This window comes from Cyprinodon variegatus, unplaced genomic scaffold (genome assembly GCF_000732505.1).
Source record: "Cyprinodon variegatus isolate N-32 unplaced genomic scaffold, C_variegatus-1.0 Scaffold48, whole genome shotgun sequence".
Classification (NCBI taxonomy): domain Eukaryota; kingdom Metazoa; phylum Chordata; class Actinopteri; order Cyprinodontiformes; family Cyprinodontidae; genus Cyprinodon; species Cyprinodon variegatus.
In genome coordinates, this window is record NW_015150501.1 from 1,446,368 (window position 1) to 1,458,830 (window position 12,463).

The 12,463-nt window shown below is 36.0% G+C and overlaps 1 protein-coding gene across 6 annotated transcripts in view; it reads left to right on the top strand.

Moving 5' to 3' along the window:
- The window catches only part of ddr1 (discoidin domain receptor tyrosine kinase 1), a 73,619-nt gene that overhangs the window by 24,584 nt on the left and 36,572 nt on the right, over positions 1-12,463 (top strand). For all 6 annotated transcript variants that reach the window (XM_015370752.1, XM_015370750.1, XM_015370753.1 and 3 more), the window contains exon 3: positions 6,755-6,857. In XM_015370752.1, the coding sequence (XP_015226238.1) occupies positions 6,755-6,857 (103 nt within the window). The remainder of the gene's footprint in view (positions 1-6,754; positions 6,858-12,463) is intronic.

Here is a 12,463-nt window from a genome sequence, read left to right on the forward strand (position 1 = left end):
CCAGCTCACACTATAATGAAAAAATCTGATATTTGAATTTCTGACCAACCATCATTGCAATCAGATGTCTTGGTTCATTAAATCAACTTATGCTTTGATGATGAAGCCAAACTGTAACATATGCACACATTCAATCTAGCATTAGCTGTCATAAGCTGATAAACTAGTTAAAAGACATTGGGCTTGTAGTTAGCCAGCCACTTAAAAAAACAATGTTTACATTAAAAGGAAAAGAGGTCCTCTCATTAGATACTTTATTTGTTAAGGCTTTATTCAGAATGGAAGCAATTTAACATGCACAAAGTTGCCAAATGTCTCTACAACAGCGACAGAACCACAGAAGTGTGATTCCTTGCAAAACAAAAACAAAACAAAAAAATTGTCAAGGCTTTATTGCTTTCCATAATTAAGCTACAGACTGTTTCTGCGTTACAGAAGGTAAGAGCTGGAGATTATTAACATTCCTCCAAGTTCTGTGCTGCTCAGCACTTCTGCCCCGTTCTCCTTATACATAAACAGGAAGTTTAATTTGCCCCAATCCAAAAGACACAATCACAGCAAAAGTCTAGATGGACAATGATCCGATTAAGGATCAGCATAAACCAACCCTCTTAAACAGAAGTTTTATTCAGTTTCGTTTTGAATAAGCTCAATCCAATCACAATATTCTGTTCATGTCCATGTAGACATAGCTGTCACTTTTTAAAATGTTGTGGTGCACCATTAGTTTCGATGACCGTCTCTTTTTTTAAATTTTTTTTTGGAGAAGATATTTTAAAACCGCTGCATGTGTCTTTGTAGAAGTACAGCAAACTTCCATCAGTAAACTAACTGGTACTGAGATGCACCAAGTAGAGGAGAGCCATTCATGTTTTCTGCAGACGTTTAGATGAGTACCGTTAATATAATTTTAAATTCAATATGCAATAACTATGGATTTCACTTAAATTCCATCACAGAATAAGGTGATCTAAGAAATACAAAGCTACAGAATGAACATATCACTTCTACTCACCATTATAGTGGGATCATTGGATCTCAGCGCAGGACTCGGGCTACAAGCAGTTTAGCTCAAAATTGATCAGAAGGTGTGTTTGTAGCACAGGGAAACCTGGAGTTATTCCCTACTGTCTCAGGGAATCACAAAAACTCCATAATATCCAGTCAGCTCTGCTTTTACCCCACCCACCACACCTCAGCAAGTATATCGATTTTTCATAAAATACGTGCATTTTCTTCTTGAATTGATCAGGTAAGTAAGTCACTTAGCCAATAAAATAATACTATTTACATTTAAAATGAAAAAAAAAAAAACAGTCTCTTATTTCAAGTAGATAATGTTGAATTATCTTATTTTAAGGGTACAAATACTCATTCCTTTGGCAGATATCTACTTTATCTACTAAAATTAAGTGCAAATACACTTTTTTTAAGAAATGTTTACTCATTTTTAGATTGTTTTTGCTGTGTGCCACTCCAGCTCCTTTAATGCACACAGAATGAAGCAGGCAGTATTGCATTTAATAGCTCATAGATTTATTTGTGTAAATTAGAGCTGCACTCATCAGATTGTTTTGGCTAATTTCCAATCAGTGATTTGTGAAGCTGAACTCCTGTCACTGATTTGAGCTTGCTCTGATTCCCCTTACAGAACTTTTAAATTCAACAATACTTTTTTCACCTTTCTGAATAATGCAAATTGAACTGGCTAAAGAAATATTTACGGCAAAATAAGGATGAAAATAGCATAAATATCATAAAAAGAACAAACTATATGGGGATATCTCTTTCTGCATCACTGCAAATCTACAGATACAGAGTAATATTTGTCTATATTAATCAAGAAGTTTTTGTACAAATTAAATACAACAAAAGAGTAAAAGTATAATTTGCTGCTTCATAAGATAGAATATTCCTTAGCAATTGTTTTCTGTCCCTGTTTTGCACATCAGTAAGGCTGTATCATATCACAAAGTACAATTTTTTTCACAATATCTTTCTGAAAATAAATACCACTAGTAAACAACATGGATAGAAAACCTTCTGATTTGCAGACGCATTGATTCTTAATTAAGTTTATTGTTGGCCTAAAAAAACCTCACTGTCACCATTCTATATTATTTTTGTTAGGACCACAGGTGACATCACAACATGTTTGAGCGACAGAGAGAGAAAAAAGAAGAAAAAGGACAGTTAGCATTAAAAAGCTAAAGAATTTAATGTTTTTTTTCACTTAACAAAAAACATAACTTATGATCAACATCAGCACTTCTTAAGGACAAGATTTATAACAACTCTATTGGAGCCTTTTGTTAACACCTCATGTCTTTATAGCCAGCAGCCCCTTAGGTGTATATGATCTTTAGTTGTAACTGTGGAGGTTTTCTCCACAAAATTTTTTGTTTTTTATGGCGCAATGTGAGATGATTATCTGTGACTTGACTCTCCTAATAGAAATAACTCCCCACAACGTCCCACCTTATTTATGTGAGAATCTGTCACACAGTATGCACCTCCAGGGACTTTTGTGAAAAAAAATTCAACAAATGGCCCTGACTTGCAGATGGGACCATGCCTCCTAGTCCAAAGTGACACCTGATTTATCTTTGGGTAGTTCTTGATGGCTGGCCCATCTCCAGGCCATCTGGCTTTGTGGAGCCCTGTTTTTTTATACCTTGAACAGGAGAATTTTTTCTTTTTAGGAGACTATGTGGAAAATCTGGACCGGATTTATTCTTTAGTTACTGTTTACACTTTAGTTCACAGCAGGAGACTTTCTGCTGGAGATGCAATTTCACAGCTGGAAAAGCAGCACATAGGTCAGCAGAAAAAGGAAAGTGAAGCAACTTTTTCTACCATCATTCTTAATGTCTTGTACACTCAAGCATTATAATATCCCCTGTAGAACAGTATTGACAGAACAAGATATGTTATCAGAATGCAATCCAATTAATTTTATCCGATAAAGTTGTAGTTATATTTCAGTCATAGTGTTGTCCGCAGAGATGATTTGGAAAATGAAAATCTTTATTATTGCGCAGACTTGTCCTCTGATCTTCCCCTGATTTTACTGCACAACTCAAAGACCTCAAGCAAATGCTGCAAAATCTTTTCTCACAATGTGATCAGCTATTTCTTTCTAACAAAATATTCCTGGTGTGTTTTGGTTTTATTTACCAGTGAATAAGCTTCGGAATCCAAAACAACATTTCAGAACCAAAGTATTTAAGGCTAATATCAAATCGAAGATGTTTGATACCATCACACAGAAATACCCAAGTTTCACAGAGTTTAGGTAGCAAAAATAAAAAGGTATAACATGAATTCTTATCATAACGGGAGAAATACAGTTACATGCTACTCCATGGTGATGCTCAAAAACTTTTTCATGCTAAAAGCCCAAATTCCCTCCAGTAAGGTCTAACCTGCAGCGCTTTCTGATTATTTAAGGTACCCATCATTTAAGCACTTGGAGTTTGTGGGGAAAAAAGGTAGTTCTGCAAAAGTACTCTGTTCTGCAATATACTTTTGTATGAACAAAAAATAGGCTGCTGGCAACTGAACAATGTGGAAGCAGTTTAAAGTAATGTTAGGAACCTTATTATATGAAAACTTTTATAATATTAGTGTCCTGTCAAAAAGACTTGCATCACACTAAAGTGCAATGAGACTATAGTGATTGTTGGTTGATGGCTTTTAGCAAGTTGTTTAAAAAAAAACTTGTTGAAGGCAAACATTCAGCAACTAGCTTGCTGGATTTTTATTTAACCAAAGTGTATTTTTTGAGGGGTGTTTTTTCTTTAATAAGTCAGCATTGGATTAAGTAACTGTTGTCTTAGGTTCAAACTTAAGCTATTTATATCACCGGCAGACATGGTAAGGCTGTAAAGCTGAGCGATGAAGGATTCTCCGCTGGTAGTCCTTTGTTTTTTTGCTCATCATTTTTTAGTGAAAAGGAATAGTTGAGGGGAATTCCTCTCCTTCGGCTATGGTAACCCTAAACTGCAGGAATGGTGTCATAATGATTCTTGTTGGTAAAAAAAAAAAACTTAAAATCCTGCTTATGTAACTCAGTGGCACTAAGGTACAAGTTAGAAGTTACTGGATATTAAATAATTAGTAAATAAAATCCCAATAATAACTCCAACTCTCCATTTCACTTTTTGTCGACATTTTGCAAAGTGTGATTAAGCTGCCACTAGAACAGAGTCTGGCCAGACATTTGAAACCAGTCTGTTTTTCTTCTTTGCCCACAGTTTGCTCTTTATAGAGATGTAAATAGATTTGAATCACTAGCTCAGCCCTGTTTGTATTATTATAAAAGATTAAAAGTAGACGTAGAATTAAATATTTTATCTGACAGAAAGTGCTAAACTGAAATTGGTAATATGCCAGAATATTTCCTGCAAGGGTTAAATTCACAGGGACTGAAGGTGAGCTTGGAAGTCACAGAAGTAGACAGAGAAGTGAAAAGACTGCAGATTGCTGGCTGTAGACATTGTGGTGTAATGATGATGGTGATGTAATGAAATGGGCACCTGTCCTCAGGGTGGGGATGAACTGTGCGCGCCCTCTGTCACCCACTGTGCTTTTGGGGGTTTGTCATGGAGCCCAACATTCCTGTTTTGTGACTCAGTGACAGAAAGTGAGTTAGATGCGTTCCCCACACCCTCCTCAGCCAACCCTCTATGTCATTCCCTTCACCCCCCCCCACTCTATGACTGACCAAACACCCTCCGCCTCCTCCCTTTGATGACTTTAGAGCAGATAGCTGTCTGCTAATCTTTGTCTGGGACCATGCTATCTGGATCGTTTGATAAAGCTGCCACTGGATCTGAGTCAGGCCAGACATTTGAAACCAGTCTGTTTTTTTTTTGTTTTTTTTTCCTCTATGCCCTCAGTTTGCTTTTCTTCCTACAAATCTCGGTGTGCCGGTAACTGGAGCCGTACAGGATAGCTGGATCCCTTTGGTTGTTGCTGTGTGTTGGACAGAGATAGCTGGAAAAAACTAAAACATAACAAATATTCGGAGACAGGAAAAGGTAACCTGAGATGTGTTTCCTGTCTCCAAAGGGGGCATAAAACTTCCTAGGTTCCTCATTCATAAATAGAAGTTATGGAAACTAAAGATGCACTGAATATTACAGTTGGCCTCTATTTTAGTAAAGCATAACATGGCAAAATTTATTTTAGCAAACACTAATTTTTCTTATACTATAAAATGTGTTATTTTAAGGGAGTTTAAAATATTTTTTGCCCCCACTTATGTGTTTTTATCCATTAACCAGCTTGTAGCCTTCGATCTGAAAAAACTGTTTTGTCTCTTTGTTGTTTGATCCCGTCATGATTTTAATGTGCTTCTTATGTTTTGTCTTCTTTTCATGTTTTGCATGACTTGAATATTATTTATGTACAGAGCTAATCGACTTTGTCTATGAAAAGGGTTTTTTGTTAACTGTACTTACTTGGTTATGATTAAAATAAGGAGCAGAGTTAATGCCCTCTAGCTGTTTCTAGAGAGCCGTTTGCCTTAGTTTTAAACGGAATTAATGTAATTATAATAAGGAAGACAAAATTATTTAGATCTTACCTCTTCTAATACTGTGCACGATCCTCACTAAAGTGTGTATTTGACATGGTAAAGTACAGTATGGTAAAAAAAGATTTGGTTTTGATTAAGTTTGTGAATCTCTATCCTGATCTGATTTAGCTGAAGCGTGGCTGATACACATCACCATTAGTTTATTTCAAACGTCTTCAGTTTCTCATGTTACCTGATAGCCGTTTCCCACCTTTTTCATTTGGCATCAGTAGGTTTAATGCTGGTATTAGAATATATGTTAACTAACTTTTTTAACCTTGTACGTTATGATTTAATAATTTCAGCTAATTTTAAAGTCTTTGAGTTTTAAAGTTCATCAACACCAACTCACAGCAACCAGTGACTGTGACTCCAATCTCCATTGGTTAAAAATAACTCGCAGAATCTGGGATAAGATGCTGATTTGAGTCTGGAGAGAAAATCTTATAGGAGTAGAAAAGCTTGAACCTGAGTAGGGCTGCGACTAACGATTATTTTGCAAATCGATAAATCTGTAGATTATTTTTTTGATTAATCAATTATTAATTGGATATCAAAAGGCTCCTTTAAAAATACTTTTTATAAAATTAAACTAGGTGAAACTTGTTTGTTGCATGATACTCTATACTCCAGTTAGCGATAAATCGATAGCTTAATTAGTTGACGATTATTTCAATAATCGATTAATCACGATTAATCCGATTAATTGTTTCAGTCCTAAACCTGAGACCAGCTTAGCTCACAGTCACAGCTACCATCTGCTGAGTTTCTCTGCTGAAAGGTTTTAATAAAGTGAAAATGTTTTTTATGGGTTGTGACTTAATTTTATGTTGGAACCCCTCAACACTGCAACAGTTATGGGAATTAAATGTCGACCGTGTTTGTAATGTATTTGGCCAAATACTGTGACTGTTGTGAGTTATTCTGTAACAAACGAGAGCTAAAGTAGCAGCCTCCTACATTTCTCCCTAGACTTATTTTCTGTTTTGGCTCTGAAGCATCGAGCCCTGATGTTTTCCAAGATATGACATAACAACTTTATGCTCTGTGACCAATGATGGCCTCTGACAACTCCAGTGAAAATATTAAGTTTCTTCTGGACAGATGAGAGTTTTGCTCATATCTTTATCTTGTGTCTGTCTTCTCTGCCTTCCTCAATCCTTTCCCTTCCAGCTCAATGTCGTTATGCCCTGGGGATGGAGGATGGCACCATACCAGACTCTGACATCACCGCCTCCAGCGCCTGGTCAGACTCCACAGAGGCCAAACATGGAAGGTGGGAATATGTTTCAGTATGTGTAGAGTTTGAACATTGCAGATAAAATTTAATTTTTTGGATGGATAATTTTCTATTTGCTTAAAGTTTTTGTCTAAAACTTTTTTGTTAAGATAAAGCCAAAACATCAACATCAACGGCTGCAAAGACACAAATACATTGTTGAAATTCTTATTTTTTCCATCTGCTTGACCATGCAATGCTAGTTTTGTCATTAGGATTAGCTGACAAGGGTGGGCCAGGTTGCTGATTAAAGGCTGAGGTGAATTATGGGACCACCCAGGCTGCAAACAGCCATTAAACGCCAGGGATGTAATGGTACATGTATGTTTCCTGAACCATCACGGTGCAGATGGGGCATGTACAGGCAGTCAAATGAGAAATATGTTGGTCACAGGTGATTGCCACTTTCACCAAGACATGTATGCACACAGCAATGTTGTTATTGTTGCTTTTAGAGTAGGTTTAGCTGCTATCTAAAGCACGTCACACTAAACTAATGCAAGACTGGCTGGTAATAATGACACACAGGTGGCTCAGCCTGCCTGTTTGTAATTATTCAAAAGTGCAAAGTTAAAACTAAAGCAGGGAAGTGGTGGTATCTTGAGCCCAATGTTCATTCTAATTTTTTGTTAGACATATTGCCTTTTCAGCTTCTTTTACTTCTAAATTGAGGACATTTACTAAAATAGTTAAATAATTCAAATTTTTTGTTTTATTTTTGACTCAAATTTGCCATAAGTAAAAGTTATTTTTAAATGGTTAAATCGTAAACTTCCATACAGAAGTGCTTGAACACCTTTTTACTTTTGCATGTGTTTTTCATTGACTGACGGTTTACTGACTTCATTATCTATAATGTTATATCATATTATAGAAATTCAAACAGTAAGGCATTGCTGTGAAGTTGAAGCTAAATTATACATGCTTTTTAACATGTGTTTACATATTAACTTCTAAAAAATGCATGTTTTTGCATTTACATTAAGTAAAAGTTTGTGCAACTAACTGCAGTTGAGTAATCTTAATAGTTAACAGAGTCAAAATGTTTATTATTTTGCCTCAGCATGTGGATTCTGTGACCATGAGAGTTCACTCATAGTTTTGACCTGCGCAAGTTATGGATGAATTGCTATTTTGATCGATTGATGATGGAATTTTGGTCTGGTAAACTAAACCATTGCAGAACTAAGTGTGTGTGTGTTCTTTAAGGTAATGTTTGTCCAGCTGCTGTTCTTTCTTTTTTGTTTTCATTATAGAACATTTCCGAAGTTGATTTAATTTCATTCCACATTCTGATTTGTCATTGCATAATATGCAGGCTGCAGGAATTACAATTGTAGTTCTGTGCAACATCAAAGTACATAAGTAGCCAATGATCCAAAACTTATAATAACACTACACTAGATATTTAAAAAAAAAAATTTAAAAGAAAGGGGATGATGCTCTAAAACTTGTAATTTAGAAGGTAATTATGCACATTTGATCAAAGATGTATATATTCCTGACATACAGAGACACAGTTCCTTTCAATTTGGTTTACTTTCCCCCTTTTAAAAGCCTGCTTTTCAAACGGCTCTTTATGCAGAGCATATAATCACTGCTCTGAATAGCTTCACTGGCTGAGACTTGATAGGATGGATTAAATGCTTCGGTACCAGTCCTCTGAATTTGGATTGCTGCCCACATCTGATTGGTGCTGGAAAGCACATTCAGGTGAATGTAAGAGTGTTTTTGAAATTAATTAAAAAGCTTCATTAAAAATCATAAGAGCCATCATTAAACATTAACCACATGCTTTACTTAAAGAATATAAATACTGTCTTTAACTTTCTGTCCCTATAATATGCTGTATGCACAATTCCTAGGTAAATTAGAGAGATTTTGTTTTCTCTGGTTGTTAAAAACAATAATACTGTCAGATGTGTGAAATATAGAGTTGCATATTTGTGTTAAGAATAATATAATTATAAAAACATATTCATAATCAGTACTTTTAATACAGCTTTATGTAATAAGAGGGTTTATACTTGACGTGATAAACACCTACCTGCTTATTAAGTTGGGCTTTGCTTCTCAGGCTACTGCACCTTTTTAATTAGATTAGGTCAGAAAATAAAACTGTTGCTGAAGTCTCAAATCTAAGACTAGAAATGATGTTAATTATAACTCTGCAAAATAAGAGTTATTGGTGATAGTTTTACCAGTTTAAATTAAAACTGTAGATGATCAGATCAGAATGTAAAAAAAAATTAAAAGATGATCTGGCCATCATAGACCAGATTAGATACATGCCTCTGGTAAATTTATAGAAAATCTTAGTTTTTGCCCTTAGTATCTACTTGGATGAATGTATTTACCCAAAAACATACATGCACTTATGTATACACAGGCATAACATGGATAAATCTCCAAACATTTCTGTACACCAATGCACACAAATCTATTGATATGTAAAATCATATGATATTAATATTTTCTGAGGCCATATATCTTCCAAATGTCTGCACCACTTTGATGGAAGGGTTGTGACAGCTCCACTGTGCTGATGTAACTTTAGCTTTCTATCAGATGCCAGCAGGTGAAAAGATGGGTGAAGAAAACTGCAGCACTCATTATCGGTCTGGACTGCCTTTCAGCTGCAAGGATCAGTTATAGAAGTGCTGGAATAATGATGGTTTGAGCTACTAATCATAAAAACCCATCTTATCTCAAGTCACTTTATTTCCATGGTTCACTAACAGCTCAGCCTATCATGTTAAAAGTAAGCACTCTTCCCTTAAGTATCCTTGAAACTATGTACATGCTCAGCATCAGTTATACATTTACATTTAAGATGAATAAAGTTACCTGCTGCTATTTTAGGTACATCTGGTACCAGGTTGATCTGCTGTTCAACCAGTTACAACCTGCTGTGCACCTGATATTGCATCAAACCAATGAGCTCTAACACATAATGTAATATGCCACTCGAAGTAGAAATTAAAAGATGGCTACACTGTGGTCCTTAACAGTTTGAGATGAACTTTGATTACTGTGGTGTTTATATGATGCACAGTTGGAACTAAGGGGCTTTAAGGATGCCAATTAAATTTTAGCACAGCAATATACCACCAGCAGCCTGAACCTTTGATGCAAGGCATGGTTATTGTCTAATTCTAGTGACCCTGTGGCAAATGTAGCTTCAGTTTCAGTCTTTAGCTGACAGTAAAAATTTATCAGTACCCTCATGGTTATTGGGGCCATGCATGACAAGACATTTGTTAATTTTTTTCCTTAGTGGATATTTAGTTCTTGTTGGTTTTTTTTAACCATTTTCTATAATCAGCATTTTCTGAAATACTCAGTCTAGCCTGTGTGGCACCAACTTCCTTAACCTCCAAAGGGAGGCATCCTAATCGGATAAAACAGAAAATCCAAATCATTTTCTCATTGCATAGCTGTTTCTTCACATTTTCTTCCTCTCAATAAAGTGCAGACAAAGCCCCAGTCGGTCTAACCTTCGTCAACCTACTGACACTGGTGAATAAGACCTCGAGATATTTTAAAGAACCGTCAGACTCCAACGATAATTTCACTTTGGATTCAGTTACTGTAATAAAGCTGCCAGAATGAAACGGTCGAATACCGTATTAGAAATCTCAAGGTTTAGGAAATATACAGCACATTTTAGGTTTACCAAATTGTTTTGCATGAACATTAAAATTGGATTATTTGCAGCAGATAGATGAGCCAGTGTTGATAACCAGTAAACACAAGGCAGTGCTTGGAGAACGCATTGGCAGGGTAGTGGAGTACAGACATTGAGGACGAGCCAGTTGGAGCTTTTCAGGTTGGAAAAAAAAAAAATTCCTTCCACACACGAAATACTTTCTGTAAACAGTTTAAACAGGAGGTGGTCTGTGGTGTGAGCAGAGGTCTCAATCTTTATGGGGGTCGATGCTCCATCACATGCATCCACGTTCCATCACATGCTCAGCAAGCAGAGCCCTGAAAGATGGCCAGAAAAAGACCCAATCCTACTCCTCACTTGACTGAGATCCAGTTGAGAACTTGGGCTCTTATAAATAAAAGGTTTAACAAGAAGGAAGCGTGATAAAACACGTTTTATAGTGGAGCAGAATCGGTCAGATTCTGTTAACAAAGTTAATTACAAAGTTAAAGACATGGGGAGGTTAAGTTAGTTAAACTGATTCATTGATGACACCCAACCTAGCTTAACGCACCTTATGTTACTATTATTTTAACAAAATTTGAATGGAGAGAGCTTTTTCACACAGGTTCTCTCTAATTCATTTCTGCTTTATCGCTTCTTCATAACAGCTGCACTCCCATGTGATGATGATTGGGCAAGCCCTGTGTCAGCGAAAAAAATACCCAAAGGCCTGCAGACTAGCATGTATGAACGGGTCATAAATGTGGGTTTTCACATCAGCAATGTAACAAATAAGCTCGATTTGCACTTTTCTTGTGTGTGAATTTTTTTTTGCTAGGTGGTGCAATCAGCCCTCTACGCATTAACAGTATTGGCTGTTGTTATAAGCTACATGCTCACTCTGGGCTTTTACCCAGCAACCTTAATAAAAGTAATAACAGTTCTCATTCATCAGAGGCTAATATCAGGGACATTGCAGGCAGGGGACACGGGACAGGTTATCTAAGATGGGGACTATCTCTGGAAATCTGTGACGTTTGATCACTTTAGTCCTGGAGGCCAAAGCTAATGTTAAAGATGCCTGCTTTCCAAAATCCTTAGACTATTTTAAGAATTTTTAAATCTAGGAGCCATTACACCAACAGTAATTTCTCTGAGTCCAGGAAAACACTGTCTGTAACGCAACTGCCTGATAGAAAAGCTGAGCCCATATTTCTGTGTTATGTTTTTAATAGTCAAATGTATTATTCGATCATAAATGTATTTTTATTAGCTGCAGGAAGAAGTCAATGCATTTAATAGAAACAAAGGCTTAAAATTTTAATTTTGTGTATTTTACTTATACAGTGGAATCTGCTTATAGTAATCATGTTGGTCCAGAGCCAATTTGAACACTATAAGCGGTTGATTACTATATCCGTGACCACTATAAGCGGATTCCACTGTATATTGTTTCACTTGGTTAAGTTAGATACTGGAATTACATTTACAAAAGATGTATTGGATGGGTCTGTATGATGTCTTTAGCATACTGTTATAACAGTCAATGACTCTGACTGGAAATGCTTAGTATGTGCACAAACAGGAACATTATTGCTTGCGGACTATTCTTTTACGAAATAGTAACCAACTTTTCTGTGGTTGATCTCTTTTCCAACACAGTGATACAGCAACATTCATAAGGACTTGTATGACTTCTTTTATTAATAAGTTCATAAGACGTAGAACTCTGCTGTAGTCTGCTTTGGCCTTTGTGACCTGTGATTGGCTTTAGCCTTTGGGTCCAGCTAATGTGGATTTAAACTTTTTGTAAAGTTAGCTACTGCAAATGAGATGTCCCTGTTTTTTAACCTAAAGAACTGATTATGGGATTCCTTAAATTGGAAATAAGTATTTTTTTGTTGCATTGAAAACCGTTACCTTCATTAAAATAAACACTTAAGTTTTTTTT